At 45.0% G+C, this 17,681-nt stretch overlaps 2 protein-coding genes across 2 annotated transcripts in view; both read right to left on the minus strand.

Annotated features, from left to right (window-relative positions):
* LOC149450587 (uncharacterized) overlaps positions 1-15,991 on the minus strand; it is a 51,363-nt gene extending 35,372 nt beyond the window's left edge. Inside the window, exon 1 of the mRNA XM_089691709.1 lies at positions 14,859-15,991. Coding sequence (XP_089547835.1) covers positions 14,859-15,727 — 869 coding nt within the window. The 5' untranslated portion in view covers positions 15,728-15,991. The remainder of the gene's footprint in view (positions 1-14,858) is intronic.
* Positions 15,992-16,002: 11 nt separating this feature from the next.
* LOC149450588 (uncharacterized) lies at positions 16,003-17,106 on the minus strand. The gene is made up of 2 exons (XM_089691710.1): positions 16,855-17,106; positions 16,003-16,190 (listed from the first exon to the last, which is right to left on the minus strand). Exons 1-2 carry the CDS (start codon positions 17,104-17,106, stop codon positions 16,038-16,040), a joined length of 405 nt encoding a protein of 134 aa, XP_089547836.1. The 3' UTR covers positions 16,003-16,037.
* Positions 17,107-17,681: the final 575 nt, after the last annotated feature.

Consider the following 17,681-nt stretch of genomic DNA (forward strand, 5'->3'; position numbering starts at 1 on the left):
GGTAACCTGTCGGCGGATTATTGAGGTAGAAATGGGGAGATGCATGGTCTTAGACGTCTCCATGGGGGGGCAGGACCTGCGCCTGATTAACATCTATGGGCCCCAGACAAAATGGGACAGGAAATGCCTCTTCATGAAGATCAAGCCTTTCCTTTTTACAGCCCAGCAAGTTGTCTTCGGTGGTGACTTTAACACCGTCACTAGGACTAAGGACAGGAGAGGGACCGGAGTCAGGCTGGACTGTGACGGGTTTTTTTTAAACAAAATAGCTAGAGAGGCAGGTCTGGTTGATGTGCACATTCATTGCTGCCCAGACGACACGGGATTCACTTTTCAGAGAGGTTCTAGTCAGAGTAGAATAGATAGGTTTTTTTTAAAGGGGAACTCCGCCTTCTCGGCACCAGTGTGTCAGGCGGTGGAGTTTTCTGATCACTGTATTCTGTCTGTGACTCTGAGTGGCCCCGATACACCACCTAAGGGGAGGGGTACCTGGAAGCTGAATTCGGCACTCCTGGATGATGAGAAGGTGAGTCAATCCTTTGAGGATTTTTTTCAGGCAGAGGTATCAATCATGGACGTTTGCAGCAGTAAGTCCGAGTGGTGGGAGCTTACAAAACGAAGGATCGTTGGGTTTTTCAAGGCCATAGGAAGGAATAAACAGCTTGATAAGTATGTCACCTACCAGCGTCTGCGGAGGAAGCTCGATCGGCTTGTCTCGAATAATGGAGATCCAGAAGCGATCTCTGAGGTTAAACTCTTGCTCAGGCAGTGTCAATATGACAGGCATGCCTCTTTGGTTCTGGAGAGGGATTATGGGAAATATCACTCGCCCGACCCTTACCAGAACTGCAAACAAGGTAGAGCAGTTAAGTCAGTTGTAGGCCTAGTTGATAGTACGGGTTCCCTGACAAAGTCCAAGTCAGGGATCCTGGAAACCTCCAGGTCATATTATGCTGACCTCCTGGGTAGGAGGGACCTCGATCGGGCGAGCGTGTCGGGTTTTCTGGACTCTACTCCAGGACTGGGAAATGGCAGTTCTCTTGTGAGTTTGACAGAGGACATCACGGCAGATGAGGTGGTGAAAGCTATTGATCAGCTTGCCATGAAGAAGTCGCCTGGGCCAGACGGATTGACAGCCGAGTTTTATAAGCACTTTAAGGTGACTCTGGCCCCATATTTGGTGGAGGTGTTTAATGGCTGTCTGAGAGAGGGTTCGCTCTCTCCCTCCATGCGACAATCTGCAGTGATTCTTCTGTCAAAGGGTAAGGATTCCTCGAGAATTGAGAATTGGCGGCCCATTAGCCTTCTCAATGTTGATAGGAAGATATTGGCAAAAATTATTTTCTGGCGTTTATCGTCTGTTGCAGGCAATTTACTTTCTCGCCATCAGCACTGTTCGGTTCAGGGAAGAAGCACTTTTTCAGCGGTGTTAGCTGTCCGGGAGGCCCTGGAGCGGTGCAGGGCTGCAGGCTGGGGAAAGTTCCTGCTGGCATTGGATCAGGCCAAAGCTTTTGATCGAGTCAATCATGAGTACCTATGGCTGCTTCTTGGCAAGTATGGCCTGGAGGGGGGCTTTATCGATTGGCTAAAGACCTTATACAGAGGGGCTGAAAGCTTCATGCTTGTGAATGGTTGGATTGGACGACCCTTTGAGGTTGGCTCAGGTGTGCGTCAGGGGTGTCCTTTGAGTCCTCTGCTATATGCGTTTGTAATCGATCCCTTCATTCGGAGGTTAGAGAGCGGACCGTTGTGTGGAGTTCCTTTGGGCATTCCTGGGGAGCCCCCTCTGAGGGTCGTGGCCTATGCTGATGACGTGTCTGTTTTCATCTCCGGGACGCAGGAGGCGGAGGAGGTGGTCTCGGTGATGGAACAGTATGCTGAGGCATCTGGCTCAAAGATCAATCAGGATAAGAGTGAGGTTTTCTGGATGGGAGAGGAAGGCGAAGGCTTTACCCTTCCGGACGCCTTCCCAGAGCCCCAGCAGGAAATTAAAATTTTAGGCATCAGATTTGGTCCCGGTGATTACGGCCTTGCAAATTGGGTAAGCAGGCTACAAGATGCCGATGCCAAGGTGGCCAGCTGGAGGGATTGGAAACTCTCTTACAGGGAAAGGATTGACCTGATTAAAACTTACCTGATCCCGGTATTTCTGTATGTCAGCTTTGTCTGTGTTTTGCCAGTGTCTCTCTATGCGAGGATCTACAGGTGTTTCTTCCAGCTGTTATGGGGGCACAAACTGAACCTCATTAAGAGGTCTGTAACCTACCTTCCCAGGCGGATGGGTGGCCTAGGTATGGTCAACCCGGTGGTTTTCTTTTCTCTGATGTTTTTGAAATATAATTTTGGAAGCATGCTGGCAGAGGAACCGCCTGGGTGGGTTGGTATTTTTCAGTCCTGGTTTAGGCCTTTTCTATGGAGCTGGGAGAATGGTGGGCCGGTGAAAAGCCTGAGGGTCCAACATGGTAAGCTCCCGGCTTATGTTGCCCCGTGTCTGAAAATGCTTCGGCAATGGCGAGTGACGGCGGAGGAAATTAAATCTCTTCCTAGGAAGGCCCTGGAGAGGAGGGTTGTTGAATCTGCCTTTAGCGAGCCATTGGCCTTGAGGGATTGCCCAGGCCCGGTTATGAGGGAGGGTCTGCGTTTGATGAATCTGGAGAGAATCCCTTTTAAAGTTTCGGGATTTGGCCTGGCTCTCGTTCCATGGCAGACTCTATGTGAAGGGCAACCTGAAGCATCGCTCTGCGGAGAACCGTGGTTGTCCAAGAGTGGAGTGCGGTGGGGTGGAGGAGACGATGGACCATTTCTTGCTTCAGTGCCCCTTCAATATAGGAGTCTACAAGCGGGTGGGTGGGGCTCTGGGGATCCCTTTCCTTTCCCGCTTGAGTTACGCGGAGTGGTCTTACGGAGCCTTTCAGACTCACCGGGATTTTGATTTTGAGACACTTTTTCTAGTTAGCTTAGTAGTCCGTTACCACACGTGGAATGCACGGTGTCAGGTTTCCATTCGCAAAAAAGTCCTTCCTGTCGAGGTGGTGGTGAACAACATTCTGGGTGAGGTTGGGAAGATTCGGGGTCTTGAGAAGGACAGGTGGCGGCCGGGAGCCTGGACAAAGGCGTGGAGGAATGTCAGGTCCCCGTAGCTGCTGTCTGTCAGTCTCTGGGGGCGTGGCTTCTCTTTCTGTCCTTTCACGTCCCCTAGATTTTGTAACATCAGATTTTTGAAGAAAGGCTGCATGCATGGGATCGATGTGTGGGATGAATGTATGGGATGAATGTATGGGATCAGTGTGTGGGATCAATGTATGGGATCAATGTGTGGGATCAATGTGTGGGGTGAATGTGTGGGATCAATGTATGGGATCAATGTGTGGGATCAATGTGTGGGGTGAATGTGTGGGATCAATGTATGGGATCAATGTATGGGATCAATGTGTGGGGTGAATGTTTAATCGTTTCTTAGCCTGAGGGGGTGTTTAGGTGACGGTCAGGATTTGTTATTTTGCTGAAGTAAGCTGGTTTTGTTTAATTATACATATTTTATTCTGTATTTATGTAAATATGATTTTTATGATGTTTTTTGTTTGCAAGATTTTAATAAACAAAAAATTTACACTCCAATGTCCCCTCCCCCACAGTCACATCGGTCTCTGTACCAGAGGAGCTTACACTCTAATGTCCCCTCTTTCATGGTCACATCAGTCTCTGTACCAGAGGAGCTTACACTCTAATGTCCCCTCCCCCCACAGTCACATCAGTCTCTGTACCAGAGGAGCTGACACTCTAATGTCCCCTCTCCCCACAGTCACATCAGTCTCTGTATTAGAGGAGCTTACACTCTAATGTCCCCTCCCCCACAGTCCCATCAGTCTCTGCACTAGAGGAGCTTACGCTCCAATGTCCCCTCCCCCACAGTCACATCGGTCTCTGCACCAGAGGAGCTTACACTCTAATGTCCCCTCCCCCACAGTCCCATCAGTCTCTGCACCAGAGCAGCTTACACTCTAATGTCCCCTCCCCCACGGTCACATCGGTCTCTGCACCAGAGGAGCTTACACTCTAATGTCCCCTCCCCCACAGTCACATCAGTCTCTGCACCAGAGGAGCTTACACTCTAATGTCCCCTCCCCCACGGTCACATCGGTCTCTGCACCAGAGGAGCTTACACTCTAATGTCCCCTCCCCCACGGTCACCTCGGTCTCTGTACCAGAGGAGCTTACGCTCTAATGTCCCCTCCCCCACAGTCACATCAGTCTCTGTACAGAGGAGCTTACACTCTAATGTCCCCTCCCCCACAGTCACATCAGTCTCTGTACCAGAAGAGCTTACACTCTAGTTCCCCTCCCCCACAGTCACATCAGTCTCTGCACCAGAGGAGCTTACACTCGAATGCCCCCTCCCCCACAGTCACATCAGTCTCTGCACCAGAGGAGCTTACACTCTAATGTCCCCTCCCCCACAGTCACTTTAGTCTCTGTACCAGAGGAGCTTACACTCTAATGTCCCCTCCCCCGCAGTCACATCAGTCTCTGTACCAGAAGAGCTTACACTCTAATGCCCCCTCCCCCACAGTCACATCAGTCTCTGTACTGGAGGAGCTTACACTCAAATGTCCCCTCCCCCACAATCACATCAGTCTCTGCACCAAAGGAGCTTACACTCTAATGTCCCCTCCCCCACAGTCACATCAGTCTCTATATCAGAAGAGCTCACGCTCTAATGTCCCCTCCCCCACAGTCACATCAGTCTCTGTACTGGAGGAGCTTACACTCTAATGTCCCCTCCCCCACAATCACATCAGTCTGTAGTGACTTTTGGACTATTTATTAAGGAAAATGATATTATCCCAAAAAGGAAATTCTAAGCTGACTCTTATGGGTTAAAATAGTTGATGAACTTCAGGTGACCTTCCAGGAAGCCACCATAAACCATGAGTGGAGGAGATCTGTGTGACATACAATGGGGACCAAATCCACTATGTGAGGCCTGCAGATGATCAAACACAAGATACCGTACAATGACAATGGTGGACTGAACCTTAGTGACTCTGGTTCTCACAGGACCTCGCAGATGATCAAACACAAGATACCGTACAATGACAATGGTGGGACTGAACCTTAGTGACTCTGGTTCTCACAAGACCTCGCAGATGACCAAACACAAGATACCGTACAATGACAATGGTGGACTGAACCTTAGTGACTCTGGTTCTCACAAGTCCTTGCAGATGATCAAATACAAGATACCGTACAATGACAATGGTGGACTGAACCTTAGTGACTCTGGTTCTCACAGGACCTCGCAGATGATCAAACACAAGATACCATACAATGACAATGGTGGACTGAACCTTAGTGACTCTGGTTCTCACAAGTCCTTGCAGATGATCAAACACAAGATACCGTACAATGACAATGGTGGACTGAACCTTAGTGACTGGTTCTCACAGGACCTCGCAGATGATCAAACACAAGATACCGTACAATGACAATGGTGGACTGAACCTTAGTGACTGGTTCTCACAGGACCTCGCAGATGATCAAACACAAGATACCATACAATGACAATGGTGGACTGAACCTTAGTGACTCTGGTTCTCACAAGTCCTTGCAGATGATCAAACACAAGATACCGTACAATGACAATGGTGGACTGAACCTTAGTGACTGGTTCTCACAGGACCTCGCAGATGATCAAACACAAGATACCGTACAATGACAATGGTGGACTGAACCTTAGTGACTCTGGTTCTCACAAGACCTTGCAGATGACCAAACACAAGATACCGTACAATGACAATGGTGGGACTGAACCTTAGTGACTCTGGTTCTCACAAGTCCTTGCAGATGACCAAACACAAGATACCGTACAATGACAATGGTGGACTGAACCTTAGTGACTCTGGTTCTCACAAGACCTCGCAGATGATCAAACACAAGATACCGTACAATGACAATGGTGGACTGAACCTTAGTGACTTTGGTTCTCACAGGACCTCGCAGATGATCAAACACAAGATACCATACAACGACAATGGTGGGACTGAACCTTAGTGACTTTGGTTCTCACAAGACCTCGCAGATGATCAAACACAAGATACCGTACAATGACAATGGTGGACTGAACCTTAGTGACTCTGGTTCTCACAAGACCTCGCAGATGATCAAACACAAGATACCATACAATGACAATGGTGGGACTGAACCTTAGTGACTCTGGTTCTCACAAGACCTCACAGATGACCAAACACAAGATACCGTACAACGACAATGGTGGACTGAACCTTAGTGACTCTGGTTCTCACAAGTCCTTGCAGATGATCAAACACAAGATACCGTACAATGACAATGGTGGACTGAACCTTGGTGACTGGTTCTCACAGGACCTCGCAGATGACCAAACACAAAATACCATACAATGACAATGGTGGACTGAACCTTAGTGACTCCGGTTCTCACAGGACCTCGCAGATGATCAAACACAAGATACCGTACAATGACAATGGTGGACTGAACCTTACTGACTCTGGTTCTCACAGGACCTTGCAGATGATCAAACACAAGATACCGTACAACGACAATGGTGGGACTGAACCTTAGTGACTCTGGTTCTCACAAGACCTCGCAGATGATCAAACACAAGATACCGTACAATGACAATGGTGGGACTGAACCTTAGTGACTCTGGTTCTCACAAGACCTCGCAGATGATCAAACACAAGATACCGTACAATGACAATGGTGGACTGAACCTTAGTGACTGGTTCTCACAAGACCTCGCAGATGATCAAACACAAGATACCGTACAATGACAATGGTGGACTGAACCTTAGTGACTCCGGTTCTCACAAGTCCTTGCAGATGTGTGTTATCTAAACAAGCACCATTGTCTATGGGAAGCCAGGAGATATCTGGATTAAAGTCAATTGTAGGTCTCCAGGAAACACAATTATAGTGAGTCAAACTTCTCACTAATCTCCATCTGGATGTGTTCTCTAATGATCACACAAGAGTTCTAGTACCTAGAGGCTTCCTATGTCATCTCTCCTGGAACTTTGCACTCGGCTCAAAAGGAAAGACTTGCTTCATTTAATTACAAAAAAATTACAAAATAGGTGTGGCATATATCTAAACTGAAATATTATCCCAGGTATATACCCACACACCAAGATCCAGTTACCAAAGTTGGGTCCTGCATATCACTCAACTGAAGATCATGAAGTCATAGAATTGAAGTTTTTGGAAAATGACAAAATTGTTTTTTTTTTACATAAAATTGTCATTTAAATGATTTATTGCTCACACATGCCATGGATATACGTGGAATTACACCCCAAAATACATTCTGCTACTTCTCCCAAGTATGGGGGTACCACATGTGAGACATTTTGGCAGTCTAGCCAAGTACAGGACCCAGAATCCAATAAGCACCTTCAGGCTTTTAAAGGACTTTATTTCCTCATTACACTTCCTGACTACCTATCACAGTTTCGGTGGCCCTGAAATGCCAGGATAGCAGCAACCCCCCCCCCCAAATTACCCCTTTTTGGAAAGTAGACACCCCAAGGAATTTAATAAGAAGCATGGTGAGTATTTTGCAGATCTCATTTGTTGCCACAAGTTTTTATAAAATGAAGAATAAAAACAAAAACATATTTCTTTTCTTTTTGAATATTTCAATACCTTGTGAAAAACATGAGATCTGAAAAATACTCACCATGCCTCTTTTTAAATTCCTTGGGGTGTCTACTTTCCAAAAAGGGTTCATTTGGGGTTGGGGGGGGGGGGGGGTTGGTGCTATCCTGGCATTTCAGGGCCTCCAAAACTGTGATAGGTAGTGAGGAAGTGTAATGAGGAAGTTACACACCTTCAGGCTTTCAAAGTGGTCATTGGATTTCAGGCTCCTGTATGTGGCTAGGCTCCCAAAAAGTCTATATATATAATTCCACATATGCCCATGGCTCATGCCAGAAATATATCACTTAAATGACAACTTTGTGTAAAACAATATATATATTTTTGTCATTTTCCAAAAAGTAGTGGAACAAAAAAAACCTTCCATGAACTCAATATATCTCTCAGCAGATAGCTTAGGGTGTCTACTTTCCGAAAAGGGGTCATTTGGGGGTGTTTGTACTATCCTGGTATTTGGGGGTGTTTGTACTATCCTGGTATTTGGGGGTGTTTGTACTATCCTGGTATTTGGGGGTGTTTGTACTGTCCTGGTATTTGGGGGTGTTTGTACTATCCTGGTATTTGGGGGTGTTTGTACTGTCCTGGTATTTGGGGGTGTTTGTACTGTCCTGGTATTTGGGGGTGTTTGTACTATCCTGGTATTTGGGGGTGTTTGTACTGTCCTGGTATTTGGGGGTGTTTGTACTGTCCTGGTATTTGGGGGTGTTTGTACTATCCTGGTGTTTGGGGGTGTTTGTACTGTCCTGGTATTTGGGGGTGTTTGTACTGTCCTGGTATTTGGGGGTGTTTGTACTGTCCTGGTATTTGGGGGTGTTTGTACTATCCTGGTATTTGGGGGTGTTTGTACTATCCTGGTATTTGGGGGTGTTTGTACTGTCCTGGTATTTGGGGGTGTTTGTACTGTCCTGGTATTTGGGGGTGTTTATACCATCCTGGTATTTTAGCACCTCAAGAAATGTGATGGGCAGTCAGAAAGTAAAAGCTGTAAATTCCATTATCTATCCCATAGATTGTAGACGCTATAACTATCAATATACACTGATTGGGATTTTGTTTACCAAAACATGGAGCAGAATACATTTTGGCCTAAATGTATAACGAACTTTGAGTTTACTATATATTTTTTATAGCCAAAAGTAAAAAATATCCTTTTTCTTCAAAAAGTTTGGCCTTTTCTTGTTTATGGTATGAAAAATAAAAATCGCACAGGTGATCAAATACCAATGAAAGAAAGCTCTATTTGTATGAAAAAAAGGACGTAGATTTCATTTGGGTACAGCATTGCATGACCGCGCAATTGTCAGTTGAAATAGTGCAGCGCCGAACAGCAAAAACAGGAAGGGGGGTAAATCCTCAGGATGTCCAGTGGTTAAATATATTTTAAAAATATTCTTCCAAAATTTATTGAAATACTACAATTTTGGTCATATGCAATATATTTCTAAAGATATTTCAATAAATATATATACTGTATATTGTATGTTGAAATGCATTTGTATTACAAAATATAGGAAACATATTTTTAAAAATACATTTACATATATACTGTATGCCTTTGTAAATACATTTAATCTACATTTTTGGAATGCATTTACAAATATATGTAAAAATATATGTTAAAGTTACTTTTTTATATGTTAAAAAAAATCTGAAGAATATATTTTAAAAATATATATACGGCCAAAATTGTAGTATTTCAAATATATGTCAAAATATTGGGAAGAATATTTTTAGAATATATTTAAAATATATCTTCCTTCCATGTGGGTTTAAAGTCTTTAGCTGTTAATCTTCCCTTCATATACAGATTAATACCTGCTGGAGGGATTTCTGATTTTTTGACCAAACATCTAATCATGAAAATGTTAATTGCTGAAATGGACAATTGTTTCCCACCCTGGTCACCCAGGACAGCACAGTATACTATTCTCCATTGGACCCTTTACCATTTCTCTCATTACAGTCACACAGATAGTTTGCCTTTTAAATAGAATTAGCACCAGAATAGTCCCCATAGTCTATCACTCTTCAGGAATTCCCTTTTAATATGTAAATGGACTTGTCCCCAGTCTATGCATGGATATTCAGGACTGTGTGTGTATACGTTACCTTTGCATGTACTCTTTTTATTTCTTATAAAATTTGTTCCTGTTTATTCATTTTTTCCTTTTTTCTTATTTATTTCCATTACTTATATAGCGTCATCAATTTACGCAGCTCTTTACATATATCTTGTACATTCACATCAGTCCCCACCCCTCAAGGGACATACAATCTAAAGTCCTTAACTTACATTCATACAGTCAGGTCCATAAATATTGGGACATGGACACAATTCTAACATTTTTGGCTCTATACACCACCACAATGGATATGAAATGAAATGAACAAAATGTGCTTTAACTGCAGACTGTCAGCTTTAATTTGAGGGTATTTACATCCAAATCAGGTGAACGGTGTAGGAATTACAACAGTTTGCATATGTGCCTCCCACTTGTTAAGGGATCAAAAGTAATGGGACAATTAGTTTCTCAGCTGTTTCATGGCCAGGTGTGTGTTATTCCCTCATTATCTCAATTACAATGAGCAGATAAAAGGTCCAGAGTTCATTTCAAGTGTGCTATTTGCATTTGGAATCTGTTGCTGTCAACTCTCAAGATGAGATCCAAAGAGCTGTCACTATCAGTGAAGCCATCATTAGGCTGAAAAATCAAAACAAACCCATCAGAGAGATAGCAAAAACATTAGGCGTGGCCAAAACAACTGTTTGGAACATTCTTAAAAAGAAGGAACGCACCGGTGAGCTCAGCAACACCAAAAGACCCGGAAGACCACGGAAAACAACTGTGGTGGATGAGCGAAGAATTCTTTCCCTGGTGAAGAAAACACCCTTCACAACAGTTGGCCAGATCAAGAACACTCTCCAGGAGGTAGGTGTATGTGTGTCAAAGTCACCAATCAGGAGAAGACTTCACCAGAGTGAATACAGAGGGTTCACCACAAGATGGAAACCATTGGTGAGCCTCAAAAACAGGAAGGCCAGATTAGAGTTTGCCAAACGACATGTAAAAAAGCCTTCACAGTTCTGGAACAACATCCTATGGACAGATGAGACTGACATCAACTTGTACCAGAGTGATGGGAAGAGAAGAGGATGGAGAAGGAACTGCTCATGATCCGTCGCATACCACCTCATCAGTGATCATGGTGGTGGTAGTGTCATGGCGTGGGCATGTATGGCTGCCAATGGAACTGCTTCTCTTGTATTTATTGATGATGTGACTGCTGACAGAAGCAGCCGGATGAATTGTGAAGTGTTTCGGGGATATTATCTGCTCATATTCAGCCAAATGCTTCACAACTCATTGGACGCTTCACAGTGCAGATGGACAATGACCCAAAGCAGACTGCAAAAGCAGCAAAAGAAGTGGAATGTTCTGCAATGGCCAAGTCCATCACCTGACCTGAATCCGATTGAGCATTTCACTTGCTGAAGACAAAACTGAAGGGAAAATGCCCCGAGAACAAGCAGGAACTGAAGACAGTTGCAGTAGAGGCCTGGCAGAGCATCACCAGGGATGACACCCAGCGTCTGCTGATGTCTATGCGTTCCACACTTCAGGCTGTCATTGACTGCAAAGGATTTGCAACCAAGTATTAAAAAGTGAAAGTTTGATTTATGATTATTATTCTGTCCCATTACTTTTGGTCCCTTAACAAGTGGGAGGCACATATGCAAACTGTTGTAATTCCTACACTGTTCACCTGATTTAGATGTAAATACCCTCAAATTAAAGCTGACAGTCTGCAGTTAAAGCATAACTTGTTTGTTTAATTTCAAATCCATTGTGGTGGTGTATAGAGCCAAAAATGTTAGAATTGTGTCCATGTCCCAATATTTATGGACCTGACTGTATATTAGAGCCAATTTTAGACAGTATTCAATTAACTTGCCAGCATGTCTTTGGAATGTGGGAGGAAACCGGAGTCCCAGAGGAAACCCACGCAGGCACAGGGAGAACATGCAAACTCCAGGCAGGTGATGCTGTGGTTGGGATTTGAACCAATGATCCTAGTGCTGCCAGGCAGAAGTGCTAACCATTTAGCCACTGTGCAAATATTTTTATTAAATGCAAAAAAAAAAAAAAATGAAAATACCATTAAAAATTGTTCCTATTTATTCATTTTTCTTTTTTTTATTAAATGCAACAAAAATGAATTTGTATGTACTCTCTATTTTTTTTTTCAAATTCTTTATTTATATAGACAATTCCACACTCACAGAGCAGTTCAATATTTCCAGAGTACACAGATTAGAAATGGGTAACATCCCCTATGCAGAAAAGTCATCTTGCAAAATACAGTCAAAGGTATAAACTTTAACACTGTACTCTTTAGTTTTAATAAAATGTGTTCCTATTTGTTCATTTTTCTTTGTTTTTTATTGAATGCAACAAAAAATACACTGTCAGTTTTTTTTTTTTACATCTGTGCACCATTGTGCAGATTTCCCTTCACGTCTTGTGTCAGCCAAACAGGAAGTGAGAGAAAATTCTTCCAAATTAAGGAAGTTCCTTGGTGACCACCAAAACCAGCGTCCCCATTGGAAGATTTCTCTTCTATTACTTTTCTGGGAACAACCCAAAGTGTGGGATTTTTTTTATGTTCACAATGAAAATGCTAAACAGGACAAATAGAGACAGTGAATCTCCCTAATGGGGACACAGACAGTAACCGCAATTTCTATTGGGCATCTATCATATACACATGATTTTGTGCAGGGAGTCCGCCCTGTGGCAGTATTTCTATTATAGGGCGGACCTAAAGTGGTTAAGGAAAGCCGTATTTCTATTTATTGACATTTTTGCACATTTATATGAGTATGTTCAGGTGTGGGCAGCGTTGTTTTAGTTGAATTCACTGTTAAGTTGGTTTATTGATTATTGATCACCTTTTTTAGCTGCTTGTGGGAATACTTTGTATTATTTGTGCTCCTCTTCACTAGTGTACCTTTCCAGTTCCTGTGTTTATAAATATGGACACAGAATGATCTCTGATTCTGTACAGGTGATCAGCAGGTCCAGGTGATCAGCAGGTTCAGGCCAGAAATCATTGGCCTGGACCTGATAATCGGCTTGTGATGTACTGAGTGACAGCACAGTCAGGGCGGTGGGCTCACACGTGTACATGTACTGTATGTGATCTGGAACAGAGGGACTGCCCTGCCGCAGTATAAGTGTGGTGGTCGGTCCTGAACTGGGTAAAGTCAGATTGTTTGCCGATGATCTTTTACTTACTTTCTCCAACCCAACACCTCCCTGCCAGTCCTATTCTCTGTACTCCATACATTTCCCTTTCCTCTATAAAACAGAATGATAGTTTCCTTGGCCCACCTCCTACCTGGATTATTTGGGCATTCATCTCCCTCGCTCGTACAACACACTCCATGAGGCCAACTACATCCCCACTTTCAAATACTTGAGAGTCCTACTTCTGTCCTGGACTCATCTTCACCTCTCCTGGATAGGGAGGATCAGCGATATAAAATTGGCAATTTTACCAAAACTCCTTCACTTGTCCTGTACTCTTCCCCATCCCCACCCCCACCCCCACCGATCCCCATCTCCTCCTATACTCTGAAATCTTTTTTAAAATCAGGTCTTGTGATTCAACTGAGCAGACAAAGGGCCACGAATCCCAAGACATGCTATGTATATACATAAGGAACAAGGAGGTTTGGGTGTTCCAAATGTTACTAAATATTTCTTGGTGCCCAGATTACCCCACTAACCCCCCTTTACACCACAATACATGGCTCCTTATGGGCTGACTTAGAAGCATTGCTCTGTTCTCAAACTTCTCACCGTTCACTCCCATGGCGTCCTCCTAAATCCAGACCTACGTCTATCAGCCTCTTGATGGGTCACACACTCTGCACCAGGAACTCTGATAAATATTCCAGCAACTTCATATCCCCTCACTTGCCTCTCTGTCCTCTTTTGGGTGATCCTAAAACGGTTACAAACGTTACTAATCTGCGCTCCCCCGGAACCCTCGGTACTTCTTAATGCATTTGCAGCCCCCAGGCCTCACAAGTTCCCAATATAAATTGTCACACATTCCATACCCTGGACTTTGTCTGCCCTTGTACTACATAGCTGGGGGGAGATCTAGAGGAGATTGTCCAATCAGATTGTATAGGAAGGTATTATAATGAGGGAGGTGTGGTCCAGAGCGGTGAACACGCCCTGTCACACCCCCTTCTGTGATGCAACAAGGAAGTGAAGGCTTCTGGGAAGTGGCCTACAGGAAGTGAATGCTGAGAAATCATGGACAGGAAATGATGCAATCTGAAAATCCGTTCCAACGATCCAATAAACTGACAGACAAGTGATGGTCCTGTGGATGAGGGGAGAGGAAAGCCCATCGGGACGGCCGGGCCAGAGACAGCATCAGAGAACGCTTCTGTGTATTATGGGAGGGAAATTCTGCCCAAAAAGGGGAACTTCTCCTTTAAGTATGGACCAAACTGGTCACGTCTGGGTGAATGACGGTCCATTCATTCAACAATTTATAGACTCAGCCAATCACAGGGCAGGACTCCATTGTTATTCTTCTCCTGCCAGCAATGGCCAACCCAGTCCCACACTTCATCCATGTCTTTGGGGGCCTCTGATCTCCTTATGGACTGTTTCTTCCATGATGAAGATCAGCCATGGAGTATATCTGAGGTGTATATCAGGGTGTGCTTCTTCCCCACATGAGAGCTGGGATGTCCAGCAACATTCATCTAGAAGACATTTCCTGCACTCAAGGCACTAATACACCTCCAGGGTTGTGTGGGACCCCTGATGTACAGGAAGACAGGACTTCAGTGAGGAACATTTCCCTCACTCAGGACAGGAAAGTGGCTTCTCCTCCATGTGAGATTTCTTATGCCTGGAAAGATTGAAGCTCCTTGAAAAACATTTCCCAAACTCAGGATAGGAATACGGCTTCTCCCCCGTATGAGATCTCTGATGTGTAACAAGTGCTGATTTATATATGAAACATTTACTGCACACAGGACAGGAATACAGCTTTTCCCCGTGTGAGATCTCTGATGTGTGTACAGATCAGATTTCTGTGAAAAACATATCCCACACTGAGAACAGGAAAGTGGCTACTCCCCCGTGTGAGATCTCTGATGTTTAGAAAGACTGGACTTCTCTGAAAAACATTTCCCGCACTCAGGACAGGAATACGGCTTATCCCCCATGTGAGATCTCTGATGTTTGTAAAGACTAGACTTGTCTGAAAAACATTTCCCGCACTCAGGACAGGAATACGGCTTCTCCCCCGTGTGAGATCTCTGATGTCCATAAAGATTAGACTTCTGTGTAAAGCATTTCCCGCACTCAGGACAGGAAAATGGCTTTTCACCCGTGTGAGATCTCTGATGTCTGGAAAGAATGGACTTGCTTGAAAAGCATTTCCAGCACTGAGGACAGGAATACGGCTTCTCCCCCGTGTGAGATCTCTGATGTCTGTAAAGACTGGATTTTTGTGAAAAACATTTCCCACACTCAGGACAGGAATGTGGCTTCTCCTCCGTGTGAGATCTTTTATGCACATTAAGATGGGATTTAGAACTGAAACATTTCCTGCACCCAGGACAGGAATAAGGCTTCTCCCCTGTGTGAGATCTTTTATGCACATTAAGATGGTATGTAGAATGGAAACATTTCCCGCACTCAGTACAGGAGAAGCTCTTCTCTGTTGGAAGGCCGGCCCGGTGCCGCACAGTCTGAGGTTCCTCAGGATACAAGGAATCCGATGGTCCATCTACACTGGGTGGTGCCGGATGCACATTGGAGGGAGCCGGATTTTCTCCTGGACTATACTGTGTGATGTCCTCATCTTCTACTTTCCAGCCTGGAGACAAAGTGAGACAATCCTCGGAGGTTTTCCTCATCTCCCGGCCATGGACTAAAAGACAGAGAGGATTACTAGACAGGAGCTGATTGGTTCCCCCAAACCAGGACTCCGCCCACATCAGGCAGCTTGGTCTCTGAAGAGCTTACAATTCCACCCTCAAGGGAACTAGGAAATGGCTCCTCTGATCTCCTACCAGGTCATTTCTTTATTCATGGACCTTAGTCAGAGAGTGAGGAAACAACCAGAACTGATACATAAATTGTGTCTGCAGCACAGAGAAGGAAGATTATCCGAGAGAAATCCAGGAATACAGGACGGGGAACACAGCTCAGGAAAGTGACCAGGGGATTACAGGCTGATATCACCCAGTCCCCGCCCTACTCTGGACCAATCAGTGAGCAGTATGGGTGGAGGAATGGATTTAGTGTTCATGACCCACCTGTGCTGATCTCTGTAGGAGTGTCCTCCTCTATAAATGTCCCCGTTATTCCATCCTCCTCCATAGACTGCTGATCATCCCTCACATACGCCTCTTCTTCTTCTGCTTTCACCTCAAATTCTATATCGATTGGATCTCCACTCTAAATCAAGGAAATGAGAGAAAATATCATCTGTAAAATATGAGCTTTATTATTGTGACATCACCCACAAAATCCACACATTGTCTCTACAAGTCCATCTTATAGATGCTCCATCCCACCAGCCAGGCCCAGACTGGGCCAAAAAAATTGTCCCAGGCATTTTAGACTGAGCAGCCCAGTGTAATCCTCCGCACAATGTAGAAAAAGAAAACTTTCCACCCACATATCTCCATCTCTGAGGCACAACACTGCCGGGGGGTGTAGGTGAGGCAGACACAGGAGGAGAGGGAGGGAGGAGGAGGAACAGAACCAGCTCTCTCTCTCAACCCCTGTCCATGTGGGAAAAGGGGTGGAATGTCATTGATGGCTCTGGGCTGTAAGAGAGAGACTCTCTCAGCTCAGAGCCCTGCAGCCACTGGGCAGCCGCAGTCCAGCCTCCTGGGGCCACTAACAATGGAATCAGAGCAGCAAGGTTACCTTGCCCCCTGGCTCAGTCCCCCATGGCTCCAGGGCTCCAGAGCTGTCTGCCTCACTCCCTCTCCACACATCACAGGGTACTAAGGAAATGCAGCAGAGTTCCCAGAGTTCTTGCCCTGTCCAGAAGCCCCTGTCCACCAGGCAAATACCCAGTGTGCCCTATGGCCAGTCTGGACCTGACACAAACCTTGTAATGGTGAGGGATGGTGTGACCCCCCTGTGTGGAATCCCGAGAATACAGAGGACAGTGACATCTTTCTGGTAGATTTTTGTAGCTGGATGACTCCACCATGGTGTCCTGGTACAGATCTTTGTGTTTTTCTGGAATCTCTGACTCCTCCATCACCCCATCCTCATCCTCCTCTTCTTCTATTTCTTCTTTTTTCTTAACTTTAGGATCTCTCAGGTCTCCACTCTGAATATATAATAAAAATGACATCAATGGTAACAATGCAGATAATGTACAGATCCTAATGATACTATCAGTGATTGTTCCTCATCTACCTGATGATGGTGAGGGATGGTGTGACCTTCCTGTGTGGAATCCCGGGAATACAGAGGACGGGGACATCTCTCTGGTGGGTTCCCATGACTGGATCCATCTGTAGGAAACACACACACTGACTGAATCCATTGTTTCTATGTGTTTATCAGATGATGGGGGATCTAGGTGGATCCTCCGTACTGCTCTCTCCTTTACAATAAAGTCTCCTCTTACCCGGTGATGTGAGGGGCGGCTGATTGTCCATCATGACGTCCTTGTAGAGATCCTTGTGTCCTTCTAAATACTCCCACTCCTCCATGGAGAAATAGACAGTGACACCCTGACACCTTATAGGAACCTGACACACACAATGATACAGTCACCATCCAGACACATCCCTTGTCTGTTACTGGAGAATGTCCCAGAATTCCCGGCACCGCTCACCTCTCCTGTCAGCAGCTCCATCATCTTCTTGGTGACTTCTAGAATCTTCTGCATGTTGTGTCTCTCAGGGTTTAGGGAGTCACATG

This window comes from Staurois parvus, unplaced genomic scaffold (assembly GCF_062004578.1).
Source record: "Staurois parvus isolate SC_StPar_1 unplaced genomic scaffold, SC_StPar_1.0 ptg000570l, whole genome shotgun sequence".
In the NCBI taxonomy this organism is placed as follows: Eukaryota; Metazoa; Chordata; class Amphibia; order Anura; family Ranidae; genus Staurois; species Staurois parvus.